The 26,228-nt window shown below is 46.1% G+C and overlaps 1 protein-coding gene across 2 annotated transcripts in view; it reads left to right on the top strand.

The window, feature by feature from the left end:
• The first annotated feature begins 466 nt into the window (after positions 1-466).
• FOXO3 (forkhead box O3) overlaps positions 467-26,228 on the top strand; it is a 139,178-nt gene continuing 113,416 nt past the window's right edge. The window contains exon 1 of one of the 2 annotated variants that reach the window (XM_007535471.2): positions 467-1,421. In XM_007535471.2, the coding sequence (XP_007535533.2) occupies positions 792-1,421 (630 nt within the window). In that variant the 5' untranslated portion in view covers positions 467-791. Of the gene's footprint in view, positions 1,422-1,697; positions 1,719-26,228 lie in introns of those variants that run through there. The other variant, XM_060190655.1, reaches the window with a different exon arrangement.

Here is a 26,228-nt window from a genome sequence, read left to right as displayed (position 1 = left end):
GTCTCGTCTTATTATTTTTCTGTAAGTGAACGAGGGCCCGTCTGCGCTCGGACCCATGCTTGTCCACTCCGGCCGCGGACGAGCGCAGAGGGGGAGCAGGCTGCTGTCCCGGGGCTTGGGGGCCCCTCGGGTTTTGGGGTGCGGGCTGGGGAGGAGGGGGGCGGCAGGGGCTGGGGAAGCCTGGGGTGGGGGCAAGCAGCTAAGACGCCAGCGACTTTGGCGCGGCGGGAAGCACGCGAGCGAGGGCCCGAGCGAAACATAAACAAACGCACGCCCGCCGGAGCCGGGGCTGGGGACCGCGGCGGGGCTGCGCGGGGTCGGGGGCGGCCGCTCGCTCGCAAGGCGCGGCCCCGCCCCTCCCCCGCCCCTCCCCCGCCCCTCCCCCGCCCCTCCCCCGCCCCTCCCCCGCCCCTCCCCCGCCCCTCCCCCGCCCCCTAGCCCAGGAGGGACCTGCGGCGGCCGGGGAGGAGGGCTGCCCGCTGCTGAGCGCGTCGATTCGCTCCGGACTCCCTCGCGGCCTGGCCAGGGGGAGGTGTCTGCAGCGCCAGGTTCCCGGGACGCGCGCCCCCAGGTCCGCCTGCTCCGGGGCGGCGGGCACGGCGCGCGCTGGAGCTCCGGCCCGGGCTTAACCAACTCTCCTCCTCTCGTGCTTCCCCAGGCGGCTGCAGCCCCAGCCCTCGCGGCGGCGCCCCCGGGCCTCCCCCCGCCCCGCCCCGCCCCGCCGCGCCCCGCCCCGCCGAGAGCTGAGCGCCACCGAGCCCGGGCCGCGGGCGGGCGGGCGGGCGGCGAAGATGGCAGAGGCGCCGGCCTCCCCGGCCCCGCTCTCCCCGCTCGAAGTGGAGGTGGACCCGGAGTTCGAGCCCCAGATCCGGCCGCGCTCCTGTACGTGGCCCCTGCAGAGGCCGGGCTCCCCGGGCGCTGCGGCCAAGCCCTCGGGGGAGGCGGCCGCCGACTCCATGATCCCCGAGGAGGACGACGATGTGGACGACGAGGACGGCGGCGGCCGGGCCGGCTCGGCCATGGCGATCGGCGGCGGCGCCGGCTGTGGCGCGAGCGGCCCGCTGGGCTCCGGGCTGCTCCTGGAGGACTCGGCGCGGCTGCTGGCGCCCGGAGGGCAGGACCCGGGGGCCGGGCCGGTCGCGGTGGCGGGCGCGCTGGGCGCGGGGACGCAGACGCCGCTGCAGCCCCAGCCGCTGCCGCCGCCGCAACCGGGCACGAGCGGGGCCTCCTCCGGGCAGCCGAGGAAATGCTCGTCCCGCCGGAACGCCTGGGGGAACCTGTCCTACGCCGACCTGATCACTCGCGCCATCGAGAGCGCCCCGGACAAACGACTCACCCTGTCCCAGATCTACGAGTGGATGGTGCGCTGCGTGCCCTACTTCAAGGATAAGGGCGACAGCAACAGCTCCGCCGGCTGGAAGGTGCGTACCCGCCCGGGGCTGGCGGCCGGAGCCGCCTGGCCTTCCCGCCTGCGCAGCGCCAGGCTCGCCTTGGAGACCCCTGGAGCGCGCCCGCGGGCACCGGGGCGAGAGGGGGCTGGCGAGGGGGCTGGGGCGTCTGCGTAAACCCCTAGCAAAAGGGGGACCCGTGGAGGACCTCGGGGCCCTGGGGGCGGAGAGGAGGAGGAGGAGGAGGCTGCCGGGCAAGTCTCAGGCATTGTCAGGGCAGGAGTGGTGGACAGACTGCGTATGTTGCATTCCCGAGGCTGCCCAGAAGAGGTAGGTAAGGGCCAACTTTGGAGTGGAATTCACCGTAGTGTGGAGGTGCGGCAGGGAATGAGGGGCCCGCAGTTTGGGCTGGCCCCTGCAGCCGGGGTTATCGGGTTGGCGGTGGCCAGGAACGCGGTGCGGTGCCAACCAGCTTTGCAGGGGTTAACTCCGACAGGAGCGCTAGTAGTATTAGAAAGGCGGTTGTAACCCCTCGTTTGGCCCACACTCTCTTCTCTTGCGGATCTTGACACCTTTAGCCCTGAGATAGGTCTCGCTATGAAACCTGACCCCAGAGCAGCCTCTGAGGGGTTTGGGCTTGGCCCCTACACTCGGACGGGTGTACTTGCTGCTCTATGGCGAAGCCGCTCTGGGCCGTTGAAGGTGGCGTCCAGGTGTGGACAACGCTGGGGCCTGGGGCTTAGGCCTTCTGCGGTGGGGTGGGGGTCGTGGGGGAGAGATTTGGTGGCAAGACCGGGTTGTAATGGCTTCGACCTGTAAGTAAGTGAGCCTACAGAGAGAGGCTGTCCACTGTTTCAGCCTCTTGGGGCTCTGGACACGTGGTAGGGAGAGAGGTGTGGAAAGACCTATGATGTAATGACTTCCTTGCAGTTGGGCATCTAAAGAGGTTAACTCCCGTGCCCCTGCCGGGCTGCTGATACTCAGCTGCCTTGCTCTTCCTGAGCGCCTCTCCCTCTTGGCCTTTCACCCCCCCCCCCCCCCAGTTGCGCAAGTGTCAGTGCCAGGCGAAGGATTTCAGTGCAGTTACAGATCTGTATTGCTTCTTTGGGGATATATATATATATATATATATATATATATATATATATTTTTTCTGGCCTCCAGGACAAAATAAAAACAGTTTAGCCTTAGGGGGAGAAGTACTGGTGGGGTGAGGGGTGGAGCTTGTATGTGAAAAAGCTAAAGGCTTTAGTGTATTCACATTGATAGTGGCATTTAGAAAGATCTTGCAAGACAAAGTGCCTTTCAAATAATCTTTTACAGCTAGAATTGGAGACACTTTGTTTGGATACTGTAACAGCAAAATGTGGACTTAGAGGTTGTTCCACAAATCTGCCTCACTTCCTGTAACAAATATGGAACAGCATGAGTCCTATATTTGAGTTAATTGTATTACTTTACAAAGGAGCATCAATTAAGTGGTATGAGGGCTGTTTACAGACAGGATGAATTTTGTTTCAAGGCAGTTTCCAAGTTTGTAGTAGTTTTCATGTATCTTACACTTTAAATTTAGTTCTGCCTGCTTTGAATTTGGTGCAGAGAATCTGCTTGTTAAAAGTTAGCTGTTAATCGAATTAAAAAGCTAATATTGGAAGGGTTTTTACTTTTGTGATTTTTTTTAGGTTGAAAACATAACTTATTTTTTTACAAATATTTTTTGCTATTGTGTTTATACTGATAGTTAAAGATAATAACTGTCTAATAGCACTTGTTTACTTGTTTTTGAAGATTTACTTGAGAAAGTGATAATACTAAAAATAGCCACAGCTTGATATAGGGTAGGTATATTTTCATGTATCTTTCAGGACTTGCATTATAGATTTTGAGACTAGTCATAAACTTTGTGGTTTTATGTCATAACCATTTGTTGGCCTGATGGTTTCTTTTTCCCTTCTCTGATATCTCATTTCCCTTTAACTAAAATTTTGTCAAATGCTGTAGGTTAAAATTCCTAGGGCTCAAGGCATACATTTTATGATTATTTTTTCTGAGCATTTCACACCAGTTCCACTTCTGCATATTACAAGGTAGATAATCCTAGATAACTATAGGAATATAATCTAGTTCAAGAGTTTTTGTGAGTTGACCTTCATCAAAAGATGTAGCCATGCAGGAACTTCCAAATCTTTGATGATGAAGAAGGCCTTTGAAATCGGGACTGGTTTCATATTCTGATTATATGACTAATAGTCAACTTTTTTTTTAATGCTTGTGGTTTAGTGGGGGTGGAAGAAGAGGGGAAAGGGAGAAGACAGGAGCTAATTGTAACCCATTTCCATGTATCCAAGTTTCAAGAGTTGATTCCTGTCATGATGAGTCATTTTTGAAACACGCATGTACATTGCACCCACACCGCTTTCATTCTGAGCTATGCTTCAGGGTTTCCGACTTCTCAAAATGTCTAGAGCTCAGGTTGACCTCTTCTGATCACGTGTGCACATAGGGACAGTAGGCAGGGTCTAGAGCATTGAATTATGTCATTTAAAGTGACCATCCTCAGGTCATAGAATGAAAAATTTAGAAAAAGCAGCCTTGGAGATCTAAATCAAGGCAGAGGTTCGAAGCTTTGGTTGCATGTTAAAATCACCTAGGACCTTTGAGAGAAAGAAAGAGTGAGCCAACACCAGAGAATCTGAGTCCGTCTGTTTGTGACTTTGCAGTGCTTTTGTTTTTTAAGTTTCTCACGTGGTTCTCATGAACAGCCAGGATGAGGTTTGTGATCGAATTCCTTGTTTAACCCTCTTACGTTATAGCTGAAGAACCTGATTTTTTAAATTAATGACTTCTTAGATCACACAGCTAGTTAGTGCAGAGGTAATTAGTAGTCACAGTTCTTTGTTTCTTATCATAGTGTTCCGCTCTTTAAATTGATCATTTTTTGAAGACATTCAGTAAGTAATGAATAATCTTACATAAGTAGAAGTTGCTTTCCTGAAAAGCATATTTGCCTTTCAATCTTCGAACAGCTTGGTTATTTCAGCATCAGAAAGATGAATCTTTGCAGAGGCGAGTGAGTGGATTGTTTGTGTGGCTGTCCAGAGCCTGTCATGAGGGGTACTTAGGAGCCATGAAGTCAAAAAGCAATCTATCTGCATTTTATCTTAACAAAAGGAGGGAGTACTTGGTTAGCGTGTTTGTCAAGTGTATACAAAGAAGAAAGGTGATGCCTGTATAGTCCTCCTTACCACAGGCATTAAAGTAGAAATGAATAATCAGATGTGGCGTTGAGATTGGGAAAGGGGGAGTCGGGCGGTAGTGCAGCGGGTTAAGTGCACATGGGGCAAAGCACAAAGACCGGCATAAAGATCTCGGTTTGAGCCCCCGGCTCCCCACCTGCAGGGGAGTCGCTTCACAAGTGGTGAAGCAGGTCTGCAGGTGTCTTTCTCTCCCCCCTCTGTCTTCTCCTCCTCTCTCTATTTCTCTCTGTCCTATCCAACAACGATGAGATCAATAACAACAATAATAACTACAACAATGAAACAACAAGGGCATCAAAAGGAAATAAATAAGTAAATATTAAAAAAAAATAATAACCCTGGAGGCAAAAAAAAAAAAAAGATTGGGAAAGAGAGTTAAGGAGCCAGCATAAGGGCTGCACATAAAAGACTTTTATGCTTAAAGGCACCAGAAGGGCCAGGTCCAGTCCTCAGCACTACCTTAAGCCAGAGCTGAGCAGTGTTCTGGTAAATAACAGTAGTAATATAAAGAACGTAAGGCTTCATGGATGTCTGCTGTTCACACCACTGGCTCACCGCCTCCTTGACCACACAAGATAGGTAAAGTTTGTGTCCTTTTAATTCGGATTTCACTTCCTTGCGCTGCTCCCATGATTGAACTAGTGAATTCTCTTGGTTCCTCCTGTCTCTGGCACTGCAGGGCTTATGTGGGAAGACCTGTATATCACCTTTTGTACATGTGCCCACACACCTGCCTTTCCTGTGGGTCAGGACACAGTCACACTAGGCCATGAGTTCCTGTGCTGGTCCACCCAGTTTCACATGGAATGCAATATACTATAGTACCACGTCTTCTGCTGCTGCTTCAGAGGATGGTTGGAGACTGGAGTCTTTCGTGTGAGACTCTTTTCTCTTGGCATCTACCCAGTGCAGAAAGATGTTCTCTAACCTGTTCTCACCATTTCAGCTCTTTAGATTAACGTGTTCAGTTCATTTTCCATGTCCTGGATGAAGAAGATGTTACTGTAACTGCAGCTCTTATGTTAGACACTTTATTAAAGATTTCAAAATGACAAAGTCATCATAATTCCACATTTTGACCTCAGCCACTTTTTGAAGCACCTCAGTAGAGGGCCAGTTATGGTCATGTGGGAAGGAATCTGTCTTCTGCTTGGCCCATGTTGCCAGAATGCTGTGTTGTAATTTCCTTTGGCAGTACTGTCTTCGTCAGTGATTCTCGACTCTTATACTTCCTCTTTCTGTAGCAGCAGTACACTAGAGGGACTGTTTTTCTTTCCTCTTTTTCAAAGCTGTGTCATCGAAGTGAAGAAATTGGCCCTTTTAGACTTTGATCTGTGAGCCCCATGTAGCAGGAAGAGAAGCTAAAGTGTTTGTCTCAGATACTGTGTTTATCTCTTTCTTAGAAAATGAAATGAAACTATAGCAGATTTATTTTTAGGCGATTTTAGGAGGGTTCTATTTTAAGAGAGTGACACCATAGAAGAACATCTTGTAGTTAAACTTTTTATTACTCTGCTTGTGACTCTTACTGAAAACCTGTGAGATATTTTTATTTGGCAAATGAGCAAAGAGGCTTTGTCCCACTAAAATAGCCTTTCCTTCATCTAGAAAACACTTAGTGGACACCCCCCCCCCCCCCATAGAACTTGAGAAAAATGCAAAGATAAGACCTTTTGCTTTCTGTGCATTCTGGCAAGGCACTCTACTTACCCACTGCTGTTGCATAAGATTCCAGATTCCTGGGACTGGAGGGAATATGGAAGTTCTTTTGTTTTTTAAAACCACTCCTCTTGCCTGTAGGGAGCAGCCTTTACTCTGTTCTTGCCTCCCAAGTTTTTCTCCTCACCTTCTCCTGCATCACCGATTGAGGGGGGAGCAGAAGAGATAGCTTAGGCTTCTTCCTACTCTATAAGGAGCTGGGGTTGTATATTTATAGGTGAATTAGTAGCGGGGAATGTTACAGCTGGTGTGCAGTGAGTAAGTTTGCAGAGAGAAAAGCCTTTTTACCCGCTTGTATCACATCCCGTTCCATTCCCTCGCCTAGTATTTATCAGAGGTCAACTGCTGAGCGTTCTGTCAGACCCCAGGGATCTAGTCGAAGCTCAAGCAGATAAGATCCCAGTTCACTAAAGTTCACATTCTGTTGGTGCAGAAGAAAATAAATAAACATGCAGATCTGTAATTTGTAAACTTGTCGCTGTTGTCCATTCCTTTTGTCTTTTTGTTTTTTCCCCCCTTCCTTCATCTCTACTTCTGCTTCAGTGCTTCAGCTCTGTGCAGAGAAATTACCAAAGGTGAGCTAGGAACTTGCCTTTGACTTCTCTGCACATTATTTTTTGCTCCCTTTGGGGGTTATAAGGCCACCGAGCATGATGACTCTTGGAGGTTGTGGGGAGAGCTTGGAGCTTTCTCAAGTCCTCCTGATTTCGAGCACATGCGTGGTCTTGGGCAGATCTGGGGTCCCTAGTTCTGTGAGGTTGACCTTGGAATAGAACTGATAGCTGACTCATCCACATTATTTCTTGCCTCAAATCTAGAACTGAAAAATCCCAAGACTCATCCCACTACTTCATTTTATAGGGGAGGGAACAGACACAGGCTAGGGGCACATGAGTGACTGGCTCAGGGACCCACAGCGAGCACGGGTGGAGTTAGGAGTCCTCTGAAGCCCAGCCACCACTGTTCTGTAATGTCTGCTGTGCTAACCACTGTGGTTTCACAGCTGTTGGTGTCAGTGTTGTTGGCTTCCATCTCTGCAAACTCTTACTTCATTTGCTCTCTGCTTCTCCTCTCTCCTCTTAGACTAGCTTGCACTAGCATAATGTTTCTTGTCTTCTCTGAACCCTACCCTACCCTGCCCACCCCGGACTCCTGCCAGTTTTTTCTGTCATTTTCCTTACACCAAGCAATGGTTGTCAGCGCTGTGAAAAGCAGGGAATGAATGTGCCTGCCGGACAAACAAGCCTGTGACACTTGGAGCAGCTTTTTGGGTTGTTAAGTCCTCAGCCCATGACAATAGCTGTGTTCTGCACCTTTGACACTGGGAAAGGATGGGGTGACTTGAGGGTGAGGTGATGGCAGGTGCAGACTCTTTTGGATCCTTGTAGCCGTGAAGGTTAGGGGCAGTTCGTCTCAGACTTCCTAACATGGACAACGCGATGCAGTATGACTGTGAAATGACTCTGTTGCCACAGTGTTTTCTTCCCGACTGTAGAAGTTCCTGAAAACATCAGTGCCACTCACCGTCCAGCCCAGAAACTGAGGGAAACCTGATCTTGAAATGACATTTGCTGAGAGCAAGTTGAAGACAAGTCCTGCCTCTCTGTGTGTGCCTTACTTTGTGCAGTATCAATATTTACTGTCTAGAAAGGACCATGGCACTGTTCAGCTGGAAATGTACTCATATACACTTCAGAGAGGCATAGTTGTTAGTTAAAACGAAGTCCTCAGATTGCTTTGCATTTGGGGGCACAGGTCCCAGGTGATTTGGAGTTTGATATTCATGGACTGGAAGATCGAAGTCACACAGGAAGGAAAAAGAGATAGCAAGCAGCCTGTGAGATGAACTACGGATTATGATGAAGAACTCCGTCCTGATGGCACCATTTCCAAGACAGGCTCGTTCTCTCTAACCATTTTGTTCTCGATCAGACACCTTTCTAAGTATCATGGTTTCTGTAGTTGGAACAACACACAACAAACAAAGTGCGATAATAGCAAGGATGTGCAGACTGTTGGAAATGCAGTGCTTCTTCCTGTGAAAACTCAAACGTGGTCTCTGAAGTCTGTTTCAAGCTGGACTTGCTGAGAGTTTGTGTCTTCAGTGTTTCAGCCAGGGTTTTAGTTAATTTATTTATTAGTATTACTTTTAAAATTTTTAAATATTTATTTTCCCTTTTGTCGCCCTTGTTGTTTTTCATTGTTGCTGTAATTATTATTGTTGTTGTTATTGACGTTGTCGTTGGATAGGACAGAGAGAAATGGAGAGAGGAGGGGAAGACAGGGCGAGAGAAAGACAGATACCTGCAGACCTGCTTCACAGCTTGTGAAGTGACTCCCCTGCAGTTGGGGTGCCGGGGGCTGGAACCAGGATCCTTACGGAGGTCCATGCTCTTTGTGCCGTGTGCGCTTAACCTGCTGCATTACCGCCCGACTCCCTGGGTTTTTATTTTTTAAGGTTCTAAACTGGAACCTTTTTCCCTGAAATGTATCAGTAATGATTCTGGGGTTAATATTTGACTTTTGTGCTGGGTTGTGGTCCTTCTAGTCACCTGCTATGTCAGTATCTGCCCATAGTGAACCGGCCAGGCTAGCTGTTGGGGGCTTGCGGGGCCGGGGGGGGGGGCGGCGCACCTGCAGTGGGGAGGGGATGCAGAGCAGGGAAATCTTGTGGGGAGTGACCCTAGCCCCCAAACAAACAAAGGAGTTTCCTCTGGAGTTAATCCATAATAAATCCAGCTGAGGTACCTCCAGCAGTTTTCAATGTGTCTTGGTGATTTAAAAAATTTCTTTGAAGACCGTTGCACGTGTCTGTGGGAAAAAATCCACATCGTATTTTTCCTTTTGCCGTTGATATTCAGTGAAATTAATATTTTGGCTCCTGAAGCCACTGAGAATTTACTTTAAATTCAGAGCCAGTAGAGGGAGTATACAAGTCTTTCAAACTGATTTTGAGAATTCCCCCCTCCTTTCACATAGCTGAAGTAATACCTTGATTAAAAAGAAGAAGAAGAAGAGAATTCTGGCATATAGTGCTTCTATTAGGCTTTTGCCTTCATTAGAAAAAGATTTGGGCCAGCACCAACTTGGAACTAGAATAATGATTAAAAGCAAGAATAGAATCAACAGTAACCATAGTGGGTACTATTCTTAGCAATTGTATGTGCTCTGCCATTTAATTTTCATTAAACAGCCTAGTCCTGCAGCCCTGGTGAATGGACGGGTTACTCTCATTACTGGTGAAGTTATTCTGGTCACCCAGATCAGTGTGTTCCCGTCAACTTCAACTTCTTCCCAGTTCAAATGAGCACTGGAGAGCATGTGTGTTTTCTCACTTCTGGTATATAACAATATGACTAGACTTAATTTTTTTAAATATTCTATTTATTCCCTTTTGTTGCCCTTTTTTATTGTAGTTATTACTGTCATCATTGTTGGATAGGACAGAGAGAAATGGAGAGAGGAGGAGAAGATGGACACCTGCAAACCTGCTTTACCGCCTGTGAAGCGACTCCCCTGCAGGTGGGGAGCCAGGGGCTTGGACAGGGATCCTAATGCAGGTCCTTGCACTTTGTGCCACCTGTGCTTAACCTGCTGTGCAGGTTAAGCTGCCTGACTCCCTAGAGTTAAATTTTAAGTGGTAGGATGGGAAGACTCCAGTGGTGGCTGGAGGGATATTGGCTTTATTTATTTATTTATTTATTTATTTATTTATTTATTGTGTGTGTGTGTGCGCGAGATACACATTTTGAAGAAGTAGGATACTGTGTGTGCTTTGTAATATGCAGTCTCTTTTTAAAATGTTCCCTAGGGCACTGCAATCTCCTGGCACTGTGCTGGGGAATTTTCCTCCCTTCCCTACCCTTCCCAGGTCTTGAGAAGATGGAACCTTGTCAATTTCATCATCTTCGGTGATGGTAGTGATCTAGAATCTCTCTGGAGTCCTTGCAGCTCCTTCTGTGCTAGAATTCAAGGCCTTTTACCATCTCACCCTTAAGACGCAACGTCTCTCCGCTAGAAATATCCAAAGCCCCAGATATCCTGACAAAGCATAGGCCATAGGAGGGTTGTCCTCATAAAGTAGTGGGTTGAGTTGTTCAGACATATGCTCATCAGAATTAGACCTGTTTCATACACCTCAAATTCATGAGATGTTACTTCAATAATTCCTCACTCATGGTACCGAGAGTCTGAGTCCTGGAGCCACACAAGACCATCATGACACCAGGAGAAGCACTGGAGAGTGGGAGCAGTGTGTGTGTGGTGGTTCTGCCTCTTTCTTGGAAGTAAAAGAGAGAAAGAGACTAGAATGTTGGCCAGGTAATTGCATATACACAAAACTCAAGTAGCTCTTAAACTTTTTTTTTTTTTTTTTTGCCTCTTGATTCTCGTAATTCAAAAGGATAAATTTGGATAGGAGAGACAAGATCATATTGGACACAGTTTGGTTTTCACAACAGAAAGTGAAATCCATGCAAGATATTTTCAGATACAACAAGAATGGTATGATTAGTAACAATGACTTCTTGAGTACTTAACTATATGCCAAACTTATTTACTTATTTATTTATTGTTCACATCTAACGTTGACCCAGCAAGGTAACTATATCTAAGCATAAGTCCAAATTTAAAGACAAGAAAATAGTTCAAAGAAATTTAGGTAACTTGCTTGGATTCAAAGCTAAATTTTTCTGACTGTGGAACTTTTTCTCCTATGATTTACTGTCTCCTGCAGTGTGGGTGGGATTTGAGGCTGGGAAGGAAGGAGGAACAAGAAAGAATTAAGTGGCTGCCATTTTACAAATTGCTACAATGTGCCACATTCTTTACATGTAGCACCACTAATGCTCACATGAATCCTTCTGAATACTCCCTTGAATGCCTGACTTCAGAGTTGTGGCTGACTCAGTGTGCTGAGGGGACGAGTGGTGGTGATGGTGGACTTGGATCGGAGATCTAGGCTTCTTTCCTTGATTTTTGCACACGCTAAAAATAACGTCGAGACTTGAGTCAGTGCCTGAGTTTTTAGAGGAGGAGTAGAAAGCGTGGCTGCAGAACTCTGTCACTGGCTAGGGCGTCTCATTTCTGTTTAGTCTCCTCCACAAGCCTTGTGAGCATGGTTTACTATGGGTCAGATACAAAGTGTACTATTTAGAACTAATAGAGCGATACATAGTGTGTAGCAATCCTTTGGGTTGGGCTGTTATCTCTGTCTTGGGGGAATAGGAGAGCTGTACGTCACACAGGTTGCAGGTAGCTAGATGGAGAGAGAAGAGAGACTTCACCAGCAAGAAAAAGGGATTTCAGAAAGAAATTACAAGAAGACCCTGGCAGAAGTTTGGCTGTTGAATCCGATCTCATAATTAAAGGTATTAAAAATATTTTGTGAGCTGGTTGATTCTGCTGTGCATTTACTAACGGGTTTCAAGGCAGGCTGCCAACACAGAAACAGAAAAATATTGCATAATGGGGGCTGCTGGCCAGGTTAACGTGTTTATTCCTACTGAAGAACTTAGTGCTTTTGTCTTCAAGAGAAAGAGCTGGAAGAGTAGGACCCAAAATGATGGTTGTAATCGGCCACAGGACCGTAGTGCCCCCAGTCTCCAAGATAAAATAATCCTAGTAGAATACCAGTCCTGTGTGTGTGGAAAGAAATTCCACAACTCTCAGCTTCATAGTAAGGGCAGTGAGTAGTGGCTGGATGATGTCCCAGGGAGAGACTGACGCCCTGTGATAGGCACAGAGCGAGTGAGTCCTCTGCCTGATAGCTGCATGTAGCCAGGGTGAGGCAGGGCAGGGTGCCCAGCAGTAATCGCCACTGGGGGTGTTTAAAGATGTGCAAGTCTGGGTGCAGCCTGAAGTGGAAGGAGACCTTTTTATTTAGTAGAACTTACTAGGCATCACTAAAAATTGATTATTGCATTAAAAAGATCTGATGGTGATGTCATTAGTTCACCTCATCAAATATCAAATTCCCTCCTTGTCAAGTGTCCTAGTCATTGATCTAAAACTCTATAGTCCTTTAATCATAAATTCTCTCAAATGGGAGTGTCATATTAAGCTTTGGCTGACTGTTGCCTTGCCTTTCTCCTGCCCAGATCCCTTTTTTACTTTTATTTATTTAATGTTATAAAACAAAAACTCTATGTAGCTTAATTTTCTTGTCACATGGTTTAAACATTTCATGTTGGTAAATTAAAACAAACAACCAGAAAAAAAAAAAAACTGTTTTAAAACTTTTTTTTTCTTTAACCTCCTTTTTTTTTTTTTTTAACTATCTTCATTTATTTATTAGATAGAGACAGCCAGAAATCAAGAGGGAAGGGGGTGGTAGAGAGGGGGAAAGAGAGGGGGAAAGACAGACACCCGCAGACCTGCTGCACCATGTGCAAAGCTTGTCCTTGCACATTGTAACACACGTATCCAACCAGGTGTGCCACCACCGGCCCCTGAAAACTGTCTGTTTTAAAACTCAGTTGTGCTGTAGAACTTCTAGAGGCTTTAATTTTACTGTGGCAGCTTTGCTGGGGTTTCTTTCTTTCTTTTAAAATTTTGTATTAATTAATTTATTTTCATTAGATGGAAATTGAGAAGGGGGGGGAGATAGACAGGGAAAGAAACAGAGAGACACCTACAGCCCTGCTTCACCACCTGCAGGTGGGGACCAGGGGCTTGAACCTTGTGCACTATAATATATGTGCTTTACCAGATGCACCACCACCCACTTTCCTCCTGGGGTTTCTTTGTAGCCTTCACTTAGAAATCTAGGGCTTATTAGTCTTACCATTCATACATTTGTGTCTTGGTTCTTACTGGTGCCTTTTCCCTATTTTGTGTGATGGAAAAGGACACATCAGTACTTACTAGGTAGTCTTCAGTAATCTCATTAACAACATTTCTTTCTAATTAAAGTATTTTTTATTTGTTTTTATTTTACAAAATTGCATGTCAACAGAGGTTTAAATCCATACCATTCCCACCACCAGAGTTCTGAATCTTCAGTCTCCCCACTGCAGGCCACCGCAGTCCCCCTAAGGTTGTAGACATTGTCCAGCCATCCTCTCTACAACGATCTGTCCACATTTAGACATAATTGCCCCCTTTTTCTTTCTGATCCAATCCTCTCTTTCCCTCTAAGCCACTCATGACAACAGTACTACCTCCATATGCCCCTCTCCTTTTCCTCCTGGCTCTCTGGGAGCTGATGGAGCTGCAGTGCAGAGTGCTCTTATCTTTACCCTGTCACTTTCCCCCTCACTGGAAGTGTGGGTCAGGATCGCAACATTTCTTTTCTCATGTGTGAATATACCTCATACAAAAGAAGTGTCCCATGCACTCAATTTAATCAAGAAAACCTTTCAAAACATAGTCAACACCCTGAAACCAAGCATTCTTTTGAATTTCTTTTTTTTTTTTAATCTTTATTCATTGGCTAGAGACAGCCAGAAATCAAGAAGGAAGGGGGAGATAGGGAGAGAGACAGAGAGACACCTGCAACCCTGCTTCCCCACTGGTAAAGCTTTCTCCCTGCAGGTGAGGACCAGGGACTCAAACCCAGGTCCTTGTGTATTGTAACATGTGCTCAGCTGGCCCCTTGAATTTCTTTAAAAGAATAAAATCATAGATTAAGTGCATCATTTGTGTTCCTCTGGCAAGCCTGGAATGGACTTATGAAAATGTTCCAGGTCTGATTATTTTAGTTATCATTGAGTTGATATCGGTACACTTAGGCTCTTAAGCTCCTGATACATACCTTCCTAGGGGAGCTCATATGCTGTTCCTCGAGATTAGTGGCCTAGATCAGGCCTTCTATCTCCAGCCATGTCTAGTAAAGATAGACTTACAGTCTTCTGTTTGAATAGATGGATGTCCTCTGCTGAACTGAATTCTCTAAATCAGTCCTAATTTAGTCTTGCCCCTTTCCAAGAAAGATCCTCCTTTCAAGTCGAAAATCTAGGTGATCTGGGCTATATTTTAGACGTTACCTCATTCAACTTACATGTCGCTTGCTAAGATAAGATTTGATGCCAGAGTGTAGGCATCATTTAGGGAAGAGGGAGGCATGTATTTGTTCTGAGAGTCTAAGGAATTATTTGAGCTAGTTTGTGGCCAGTCAGTACTGAACTGGCTGTGAAATTATGAGTCACCTAGTGCTAGTGGGGCTACTGTGTCTGCTGAGTTGATTTAAAAGTAATTATTTAAGAATGTTTTTGTCCAGAATGTCAATTCTGAGTTTTAAGATGGGAGTGTTATTCACATAACCTTAATTTTGAGATCATATTCTAAAGAATTGATTTGAGGGATCTGTGAAGCCTGTCAGTGCAGTGCAAGGATAGCTGAGTGTTTCTGTAGGTTGCCATAGTTGGTCCTGCTGGTGTGAGCAGAGGTAATTGCCAGCCAATAACCTTCTTTGGTACGTGTGTGAGCTGAGCCTCTCTGTTCTGTTTGAGTAACCATCAAATTCTGCGATCTTCTAACTGGTTGGTTCTGCTTTCACTATTCTGCCTGAAAGGGGTTAATAAAGCTTTCCAACAGCCTTTCCCAGTTGTTTGCCTCAAGCATCTGTGTTCATCAAGAAGGAAGAGAAGAAAATAACTAACTTGGGCTGTGCTATCTGCATAGCATGATTTTACAGTATTGAAAACCCCATGTGTCAGTGTGGTTACTGAGATAATTTTTTAACTTACCAAGTGCTCTGAGAGTTATACTTCTTGAATCTCTTGAACCCCTTTACAAAAAAAAAAAAAGTATTAAATATTGCCCAGTGGCAGATTTTACTCTTATTACTTTGCACATGATTTCAAAGTTGAGCCTTTAAATGGCTTGTGAGAAGTTAAAGGTTTTTTTTTTTTTTTTTTTGCCTTTAGTACCTGTTGTTAACTCTTTTGAGAAAAAGGAGAATAAGAAAAGTAGTATACCTAATTAAAAAGGTTTTCGTTGATAGTGTCCTTTGAACCATTATCAGTGTTGGCAATTAAGGTCATATCTTTGACTACCTACCTACTTCTTATTTCAGAACCCAAGATAGCCAACAATGGGTTGATCCTTTTTTTAAAAAAATTTATTTATTTATTCCCTTTTGTTGCCCTTGTTTTATTGTTGTAGTTATTGTTGATGCCATTGTTGTTGGATAGGACAGAGAGAAATGGAGAGAGAAGGGGAAGACAGAGAGGGGGGAGAGAAAGACACCTGCAGACCAGACCAACTTCACCACCTGTGAAGCGACTCCCCTGAAGGTGGGGAGCCGGGAGCTCGAACTGGGATCCTTACTGGGGTCCTTGCACTTTGTGCCACCTGTGCTTAACCCACTGTGCTACCGCCCGACTCCCGGGTTGATCCTTTAGTTCAGAGCCACACCTAAGGCCTCAGTCTTACTGGCTCTAGTGGCTGCCCATCTTTACTGTTATGTTAACTGGATCATATTTTTGAGGTTTATTGCTCTTATTTCTTTTCCACCCTCTCTTCTGTATGACTTTCTTCCCTCTAGTGATCTTTTTTTCAGTTTGAAAAGGTCATTTATTTTCACGAGAGACAGCAAGAGAGAAACCCGAATACCACCTGTGGGGGCTGGATCTGAGGCACCGTGCACGGAAGTCCTGCGCACTGCCATTAACTGCCTCCCTGACCCTGTTAGTGATTTGCGATCTTGGTTCCGCTTGTGAATCTACTGGGAAACTTAAGTCTTGGGAGAAGGAGGTAGGAAAAAACTCACCCAGAAGAACGCATTTTACCCTGTGGAGCAATCAGGGTTTACGCCAGTTACACAACCCCACCCCTGCCTCCCACCCCAGCCCCAGCCACACTGGAGCGCCTGCAAGAGGTGCAGAGATGGGGGAGGTGCATGAATAGTAGTGTCGCTCCTTTTTCATTTATTTTCTTCTTTCTTACTTGCTTTTTTAATTCAGAAAGTGGTATATTCTTTTGTGTTTTTTTTTTCTCTTTATAATTTTATTGGGGGATTTAATGGTTCACAGTGCAGTTGTTGACACATGGGCACTGTCCAGCTATACTCAGAGCTCTGCGTTTCTTACTCTCTTTCTAAAAATAAAATAATATTTGGCTGGAGTGGTGGAATCATACAGTTGTAGAGCCCCGGTGATAATCCTGGTGGCCAAAAATAAGTGAAAAATAAAGAACAACTCTTCTCTTTATTCCAGATTCTACCCCAAAGCAATTGGGTCAGCATTTCTAGGTATGAGACATAGTCATCTGTAGTTTTTTTGCAAGCTCTCAAGTGATTACAGTGTACAACTAGGCTTCAGAACCATTGTCTTACAGAAGTGAGGTGAGTTTTGGCTAAGAGAGTTCACTATTTTAGTCTTGACTTTCAGAATAGGCCTTTTTATACCCTCCTTTCCCTGGGAAGATTACAAGGTGTCATCGCTCCTCTGAAGCTCCATATGTCAAGTTGGGATCTGTGAGTACAGGTGGCTTCTGAGACCAGGGCATCATTACTTAACAGACTGTGATTAGCTAGGATCTCCTCTGCTTGCTTTCTTTCATGTAAATGCAAGAGGTTTCTTTTAAAGTTTCCAATGGGAAACTCCCACTTGTTTTTTTAGTCTCCACTGGACCCTAGGTAGCTTTTAAAAAAATATTTTATTAATGAGAATGATAGGAGGAGAGAGAGGAAGAACAAGACATCACACCAGTACATTGCTGTCAGGGGTTGAACTCGGGACCTCATGCTTGAGAGTTCAGTGCTCTATCCATTGCACCACCTCCTGGATCACACTGGACCCTAGGTAACTTATTTTTAAGTTTTTGTTTTTTTTTCCTCCAGGGTTATCGCTGGGACTCAGTGCCAACACTACAAATCCGCCGCTCCTGGCAGCCATTTTTTCTTTGCATTGTTATTGCTGTTATTGTTGCTGCTGTTGCTGTTGGATAGAACAGAGAGACATGGAGAGAGGAGGGAAGACAGAGGGGGGAAGAAAGACAGACACCTGCAGACCTGCTTCACCACCTGTGAAGCGACCCCTCTGCAGGTGGGCAGCCGGGGGCTCGAACTGGGATCCTTGAGCCAGTTCTTGGCGCTTCACACTGTGTGCGCTTAACCTGGTGCGCTACTCCCCCGACCCCCCTAATTTTAAGTTTTTAGGGAATTGTAAGAAGAGACTATGCTCTTTTAAATCTTGGCCTAAGACTTGAAAAGTGAGACTCAGAACCATACTAATCCCTCTTTTGTGCAGCCTAATCCTACACAGGAGAGGCCTCCACCATATTCTGATGCAGCACACTGGTGGGCTGAGCAGCCAGCCCAGGTCAGTGGCAGAAGTGTCTTGGAACTCACTGAGAAATGCAGATTCTTAGGCTCCTCCAGCTACATTGACTGAGAAGCTCTGGATCCCGCAGTCTGTGTTGCAAACTGAAGTTGGAACCACTACTTTAGGTCAGGGACGGTTCTGTTGGTGGCAGAGGAAGAGTCAAATTATTAGGACTCCCATGTGATCCTGGATTCAGAGTCCTGACAAGACAAGCGTGGGTGGGGAAAGTGTATTGAAATGTGAAATAAGTAAATAACAATCAAACAAAACCCCTTGCCCCTTGAGTGTTGTAACCTCCCCATAAACTTGGTTGCTGTGTCTGTTCGGACTCCAGGTCTGCTCTGTTCCAAGGGCTTGCGTTCAGGCTGATTCTTGCTGGTGCTGTTTTGGTCTTTTGAAAATGTTCCTAGTTTTGAGACGAGCATCAGACAGAGTATGTCAGGGTAGTCACAGTGAGTCATCTTCAGGCAGCTGTGGGACATGCAGGAGAAGGAGAAGATTAAAAAAGTGCTGGTTGTAATCAGTGCGAGAGGGTGAGTGCAGGGTGCAGCTTTGGTGATGAGGTCAGCTAGAGGCAGGGGAGGGGGGAGACATCCCTCTTGGCACCCAGCCACTTGCACCATGAGGTGGAGCCGGGTAAAGATGAGAGCAAGTTGGCACTGCTTGTCATTGGATTCTGTAGTTCTCCATTAAGCAGGACGGGATCAACCACAGCAAACATAGCTGATGGCGTGAGGAATAGAAATAGTGCAAAGAACAGTAGGTTGGCTGGGACTAGAGAGTTCATTGCAGGACCTTTTAACAGCTGCTTTAGAGGGTTGCCTGAGGTTCATATATACTCCCTTTATCTGACGCATTAAACACAAAAAGACAGGTGTGTCAATTGCATTTCCTCTGCAGTTTGTAATAACTTTTTTTAAGTACTTATTTTTAAACACACACACACACACACACACACACACACACACACACACACACACACACACACACACCCCCCAAAAGTAGTGCTCAGCTCTGGTTTACAGTGGTGCTGGGGATTGAAGCTGGCACCTCAGAGTTTCAGCCATGAAAGTCTTTTTCTTTTGCATAGCCATTATTGCTATCTCCCCAGCCCAGCCTTTTGTTTTGTTTTACATGAAACCCTATCCCAGAGACAAGACCTGGATGCTGAACTTCAGAGGGAGGTGTCCCTGCCCCCCAGAACAGTGAGGACAAACAAGCTCCTTTTGTGGAAACTACCATAATTGTTGACATGAAACAAGAATGCAGGCTTAGGCGTTGAGCTGTCAGGAAATTCACACAGTGATGATGATGAGAGATGACTCAAGAGATGTGTTTGAGGAGTGTTTGCAAGAGATTCCTAAATACATGTGCTTTTAACCCTCCAGGCAACATTCAAAATGAGACTCTAGGGGAGTGCTAGGAATTTTGAAGATCAGAAGCCAGTCAGATTAAGCTGGTGGGAATGTGAGTACTTGGGGCTTTGTGATACTTCCCAAAGCAGTCATTGCTCACAAAGGAAATGTGTGAACATGTGTTACTTTACTTCCTTTTTGGTTTTCCAAATGGGTGAGTGCTATTTGTGTGTTTGGGGGACAGGCAAAAATGGTTATCTTCAGAAAAAAAAAATCTGGCATCAAGGATGCATTTACAGAGGAGAAAAGTGACTCAAGAAGCAGTCAGACTGCTTCAGAAAAAATCTACCTGCCAGCAGGCTGGAAGAGTTGGCTCTCACCCTGAGGGCAGGGAGTAGACCCCCCCGGACTCCTGTGGCCCAGATGAGAAGATGCTAACAAAAGCCCTGCCAGGAGGCTAGAGAAGAGGCTTCTGGGTTCGAGAAGAAAGTCCCTGCACCCGAACGTCTGTATGTTGCTGATGTAGGGGAAGTTGCAGTTGAAACTGGAAAGCTTTCAACCCTTTAAAAACGGGCACATTGGTGCAAATGGGTCTGCGCACACACTCACAGCCTTTCCTTTATCCAGCATCCTTGTGACTAGTGACAACCTTTATCCTGTGCCAGACATTGCGAAGAACTCGGTGCCTATCAGCTCTTGCCCTCACCAGTGAGGAAACTGAGGTAGAGGGTGGATAAAGGACATGCAGTTGTGACGGGTGAGGTGTCTGCACTGGTGTGTCTGCTTGGACAGAGAGAACCCCAGATCAACTGACCCAAGATCTCTAGAGATTTCGCTCTGATGATACCACCTGAGGGCTTGCTGAGCTGCTTTCTTGTATCTCTTTTTGATGTATTAGGAGAGAGAAAGAAGGGGAGCTCATGTGATCCTCTGTTACAATTGTGATAGAGTCACTCTTCTTGACTGGCTGCTCTGAGACGCCATCAAGACACAGACTTGGATATAAGGTAGTAAACAGGAATCCCCATTGAGTACGGAAGGCTTGTGAAGTGTAATTATTCTTAGGGAAGGTGCTCTTCAAGCTGTTTTCTTCAGACTGAAAAGCAGATGTGATTTTCCAAGAAGGATGGAGGTCATATTTTGGCAGAATCAGAAAAGAGACGCCGAGGTGCCCTGGGTCTGAGCTGCATTTCACTCAGCTCCCTATTCCTCTGTCCTTCTCCTCCCTGGATATGGAACTGGCCACTTTATGCCACTTGGTGGACAGTTGTAGACGCCGCTGGAGGCCAACGGTGATAGGAGTCTGTCTAGCTCTCATTCTTTTCTTTGGGTCCATTTCCAACTTTAAGGCCCAGGACATTGTGTACTGGAAGGCTGTGCTATGATTTTCATCAGATCTTAGAGGCAGTGGCTAGGTGTAGGACAGCTGAACCATGAAGTAATTTTTTTTTTTGCCTCTAGGGTTATTGCTGGGGCTCCACTGCTCCTGGAGGCTATCCCCCCCTTTTTGTTGCCCTTATTGTTTTATTGTTGTTGTGGTTATTGTTTTTGTTGTTGTTGGATAGGACAGAGAAATGAAGAGAGGAGGGGAAACAGGGAGAGAAAGACAGACACCTGCAGACCTGCTTCACTGCCCTGCAAGCAGGGAGCCGAGGGCTCGAACTGGGATCCTTATGCAGGTCCTTGCACTTCACGCCATGTGAGCTTAACCCACCGTGCTACCGCCTGACCCCCCCCCCCCAATTAAGTAATTTCTTCAAAGAATATTACTAAACGGCATGCATGTGTTCTCCTTTCTTACATCTTTTATTTATTTGTTTTTAATAGACACAGAACCTTTGCTTTTCATTCTCATTCACAAAACCAGTGAGAAACATTGAAGGGGATAAAATGAAACCACCCTTTTTAATCTTGAAGGAAAAAGAGGAAAATAAAATTATTTCGTGGTTCTGGAATAGAAAGGAAAGAGTAATTATGGCCTGTGCTTTTATAGTGCCTTCCAAGGACTTAAGAATTATGAATGCTTTTTAAAAAAAAATCAAAATGGGAGAGATGTTTTGTCTATAAATATTACGAAGTTCCCAATGTTGAGGAATGAGAAAAGAAATAGAGAAGAAACTGCGCCGGCATCGTTTCCCCGTCTTCATTCCCTCATGGCAAAGGATGTGCGACTTGCTGCCGGGACTTTCTTAAAAGAACTTGGTTGTCTGGTGTTTCTCATGTGCATGAGAAAGGAAACGTAGCATTTCCTCCCCTCCTCCCCCTGAGATTAATGAACTAGATAAAGCTTTCTCAATACTTTAGAATTTAGGCTGTACTCTCTCCAAGAAAAAGTTCTAAAAACAATGTAAGCTGTTTTGAGGATATTGCATGAATATACTTTCAACTATCATATAGGGAGAGAATACTTTTTCTGTAATCTGAACACTTGTTGGAAAAAGGGAGTAATCAGTTTCCTCCCCTCCTCTTCCTTTCCCTCTCCTCCCCTCCCCTCCCTTTTCTCTCCTCTTCCCCTCTCTTTCCCCTCTCTTCCCCTTCCTCTCTCTCTCCTCCCCTTCCCCTCTTCTTCTCACCCTCCCTCCCTCCCTTTCTCCTCCCTCTCTTCTTTCTTCCTTCCCTTTCACCTCCTCTTCCTCCTCCTCCTCCTCCTTCTTCTCCTCTCTCTCTCTCTCTCTCTCTCTCTCCCTTTCTAGATTTGTCATAGGTCTTTTCTTTACTGCCACTGAAGCAAGTGCCTACCCAAGGTCTAAGGATCACACCATACAGTCGACCTATATACTGCAAGGACCGTGCTAAGTATCTTGTTTTCCAGATAGGAGAAGCAGGTCTGGTGGACTTGTGACTTTGGAGCTCATGGTGAAGGTGAAGAATGTTCTAGGAAGGCTGCGGTTCCCAGCCCTGTCTCTCATCAGGAAACAGGTGTGACTCGAGAATTAGAATTGTGTACTGAGTTGTAACAACTCAGAAACATCCCTTTCTCAGTGGTTGACGGATAACATTTCTAAAAAGAGATTGGGTATTTTTCTAACGAGAGGTGTTGCATGTGTTCCGGAACTGGCTTTGGGAGCTAGGCAATGCATCTTATCCTAGTTAACTTAACGCCAGTTTTTTTTCTTTCCCTTTTTTTTTTTTTGTCATGTAGATGAGGACTGACTTCTCTAGAAGAACTAAGGAGTACAGCTAGTTCTCTTTTGAGGAGAAAAAGTTCAGGGAAGACTTTTTGATGCTTGTTTTCGCTCACTTCCTTTATCTGAAGATAGGAAAGCCACATGTGACCCAGAAGAAAGGGACAGTCCATCCCCGGATCCTTTATTCACTCCCTGTGTTGGGTGTCATGAGCCCCCCACACGCCATCCTCTGGGTACGCGGTTCATCCTTCCTGACATCCCTTTTCTGCCCCCCACATTAAGGGGATTTCTAGGCACAGCAGTATTCTGAAAAGCAAATTAATAATGGACAGATGACGGCCTCTCGAGTTTCAGAGCCAAACGCTTCTGAAGACATTTAATTTGTTTGTTTATAAATTTTTTAAGATCTATTTATGGAGAGAACAAGCCAAGCACCACTCTGACACATGCAATGCTCAGAATCAAACTTGAGAACTTATCCTTGAGAAGTCAAAGCTTTATCCACTCTGCCACCTCCTAGGCTGCTCCCTTGGTTTCTGCAATAAGACAAATTAAGGACGAGGGATTTCAAGGGAGAAAGTGTACGGTGAGCTCTCTGGGTTAGGATGTGGTGGCTCTAGTCTCATCACGGTCGCAACACTTAAAGTAGGCAACCCCTGCCTGTCTCAGGAGGGGCACTACATGTGTCGGGACTCGACTACATTACTTTCCAGGGAGGAGCAAAGCTTTTTATTTCACTGTGCTCAGTGTGGAGGCATTCTGTGGAAACAGACCAGTGGGAGACTTCCTCGGCGGGGCGGGACAGAATGCCACCTTACAAATATCTCAACTTTGAAGAACGTCTCCCTGGTGGCAACACCATAATCCGCAATGATGGGGTCTAAGTTTTTGTTGTGTGTTGTTTTTTTTTTTTTGGGGGGGTGCTAGGGGTTGCTACTGCATGTACTATTTCCAGGAGTTTCTCATTCTGTACCTGAGGGGCGGGCACTGTTAGCTGGATCAGTCACTTTGATTGGCAGTGCTCTGCTGCAAAAGAAAACTCTTGTTCCACCTGTGTTGATACTGGGCAGTCTGCACATTGCGGCTTGATGGACTTGGCTATCTTTTATTAAGAGTGAAGCCCCCAAAGCAGCTTTTTGTAACTTTATTAAAGTCTGCGTAGTGCTACGCTGTTCTGTCTGCTTTCAAGCCAGTCTGTGGTCTTTGGGGCAAGCAGTTTCTTCAGCTGTGGCACAGACAGCTGTCGTGCCACTTCTAGTCACTTTCAGTGTTGCCAGGAGATTTCAGTCTTGACATTAATTATTGAAAGAGTCATGGCAAATGGGACTTGTAATGCTGTTGTGAGTTAATCTGTCTGTGTGTTAAAGGTCAGAGCTGTAAGCGCACAGCAACATTGTCCGAATAAAACTATTGACCAAGTGGTCTTCGTTACACAGATGCTGGGAAGTTGTGACTTTTTCAGCAGTGGGTCTGTTCCTTGGTGCCAACATCCATAGATGAGCCAGTCCAGCCCTAAAACTCAGGGCTTACGTGACATGGCCATTTGGGGCAGGTCGTGGTACCGCCCGGGACCTAACCAGGACCATTCATGCACCATTCATCCAGCACCATCCATCCGTCGTGGTGAAGCAAGGGAGGCCAAGATGGACACAGAAGTGGACATTCAGGGAGTTGGGCTGTAGCACAGCGGGTTAAGTGCACGTGGCGCAAAGCGCAAGGACCGGCATAAAGATCCCGGTTCGAACCCTGGCTCACCACCTAGAGAGAAGTGAGTTCCTTCACAGGCGGTGAAGCAGGTCTGCAGGTGTCTGTCTTTTTCTCCCCCTCTCTGTCTTCCCCTCCTCTCTCCATTTCTCTCTGTCCTATCCAACAATGACGACAACAATGATAACTACAACAATAAAACAACAAGGGCGACAAAAGGGAATAAATAAATAAAATAAATATTAAAAAAAAAGAAGTGGACATTCAGGGCCCAGGTGATGACACATTATAGTACATAAGGACCCAGGTTCAGGCCCCTGGTCCCCAGTGCAAGAGTGGTGGAGCAGGGCTGCAGGTGTCCTCTCTGTCTCTCATCCTCTCTCCGTCTGTCCCTCCCATCTCAATTGCTCTCTATCCATCCAATAATAAATGAATAAAAAAAAAAACCGAGGACATTTATTTTGATTGGTTTGTAGTATCACAGTTGATCTAGATATGCAAAAACACAGTTGCAGTGTTTATAGGGTGACTACACCCAGGAAAGGCCCCTGAAGGCCCAGAGTCCAGCTGTTCTAGACCAAGGGTTGTTCTGCTGAGAGGTGCATTTTGGCCTGTGTATCTTATCTGTCTGTCATTCTGTTCACCCCTGATAGCTGGGGCTTTGTGCCTGCCTAAGAAATCCACCACCTCTAGTGTCCTTTTTTTTCCTTTTCTTGGTTTCCTTTTAATTTGATAGGACAGAGAGAAATTGAAAGGTAATGGGGGAGAAGAAGAGAGAATGAGAAAGATAGATACCTGCAGATCTACTTCACCCTTGTGAAGCTTCCCCTCTGTAGGTGCAGAGTGGGTGTTTGAACCTGGGTCCTTGTGCATGCTAACCTGCTCTAACTGCCACCACCCCCCTTCCCATAGTGACAGTTCAGACTGTGCCAGGTATCGTCGTAGTTGCTTTTTTTTCTTTGTTGATAGAAGTTTTGCATTAATCATAAAATTTCTGGCAGAGCGTTTGCAGCCTTCAAGAAAGAGTGATAAAACACAGACCCTCCTTTGATAGTTTTTAGGCTGCAGGGAGAAGGGAGCTGTCCTTTCTTTCCCTTTGGCATTGCTGTTTGTTTGTGTAACCATGAAATAATACTGAGTCTGCTTTTTGTAAAGGAGATAACTCAGCTCATCCCTAATTATTCCCTGGGTGAATAAATGAGTAGCAGGCACGTAACAGTACTTGTGCAGCTGTGCTGAGGCTCTCGCATCTACCAGGAGGCAGAGTGGATTCTGGGCAATACTGCTTCCAATGTGTATTTAAAGTGGGGGTAAATTTTCATTCGGCGCAGGGCGCACACTTAGGAGGTGGTAGGACTGATAGACTAGTAATAATAGAGGGAGCCTTTCCTAAACCCCGAATCGCCTCAGAAGCACTCTAGCGGATGGTAAACACGCAGGGATCATCCACTTTGCTTTCGTAGGGATGATGTAGAGACATAACCTGCATGTGGTCTTGAGATAAGAAGTAGGATTCACAGCCTAGGACTTTGGCTTTTGCTCTGCGAAAATTCCCCAAACCCTGAAGAATCTTTGCCATCTTAAGTCTCCCAATTCCTGGGGAACAGAGGTTTCCCACCGGGGGCAGGGGGGTTAAGTTCTGTCGTAGATGTTAGACCCAAGTCTCATAGGTTTCACCACTGGTTGAGGCTCACAGACTTCATGGCCTGGGGCTTGTGACTGTTGAGTTTGGAGCCTAGTTGGCTGTTGGGTCCAGGATAGCGTTCTGTATTTCCTCAGCATTTCAGCAGAGAGTCTTGGCTTTTTTACCTCAAACAGCTGAGAGCCTCTGCAAGGTATACCTCATACTCTCAGCCAATTTAGAGATGCCTTTTCCTTCCCATTAGAGTGCTTCTCAGGCTATTCAGGGCTCCTTAGGAAAGACTATTCTGATTATTATCCTATTAGTCTGTAGTCCCCTAGGTTTTAGCCAGATGGAAGTCTAAACCACTTTAAATACACACTGGGTTCGGTGTCATACAAAACTCACTTCTACTAGGAGTGATGAGGTATGCTGCTCCACGCACCTGAGTCCTTCATTTTGGGTGACACCCTTCTCTGTCCATCATGAAAGGTGCTTGGGAGAGAGCGGAGGGGCTCGTGTCCAAGTGCTGCTTCTTCCTCCTCCTCCTCCTCCTCTTCCTCCCCCCACTCTCTCAGCAGACATCTTGCTTTGCTGTTGTCTCTGGAAAACCAGCACAGAGCTGCCATTGCCGATGGTCTTGAGCCACTTGGCCCTAAAGATGTTGATTTCAAATTTGTGTTCATCTTTGTTCTCTTATTAGCTCAGTGGCAACTTAATGAAAATACGTGCAGTATGAAAGGGTGAACCCTCAGGGTTTTGGACAGTAGAATACTTGACAGGTGCTAG

The sequence above is a fragment of the Erinaceus europaeus genome, chromosome 4 (assembly GCF_950295315.1).
Source record: "Erinaceus europaeus chromosome 4, mEriEur2.1, whole genome shotgun sequence".
NCBI lineage: Eukaryota > Metazoa > Chordata > Mammalia > Eulipotyphla > Erinaceidae > Erinaceus > Erinaceus europaeus.
Note: the sequence above shows the minus strand (reverse complement) of the source record. Positions and strands in the feature narration are given on the sequence as shown.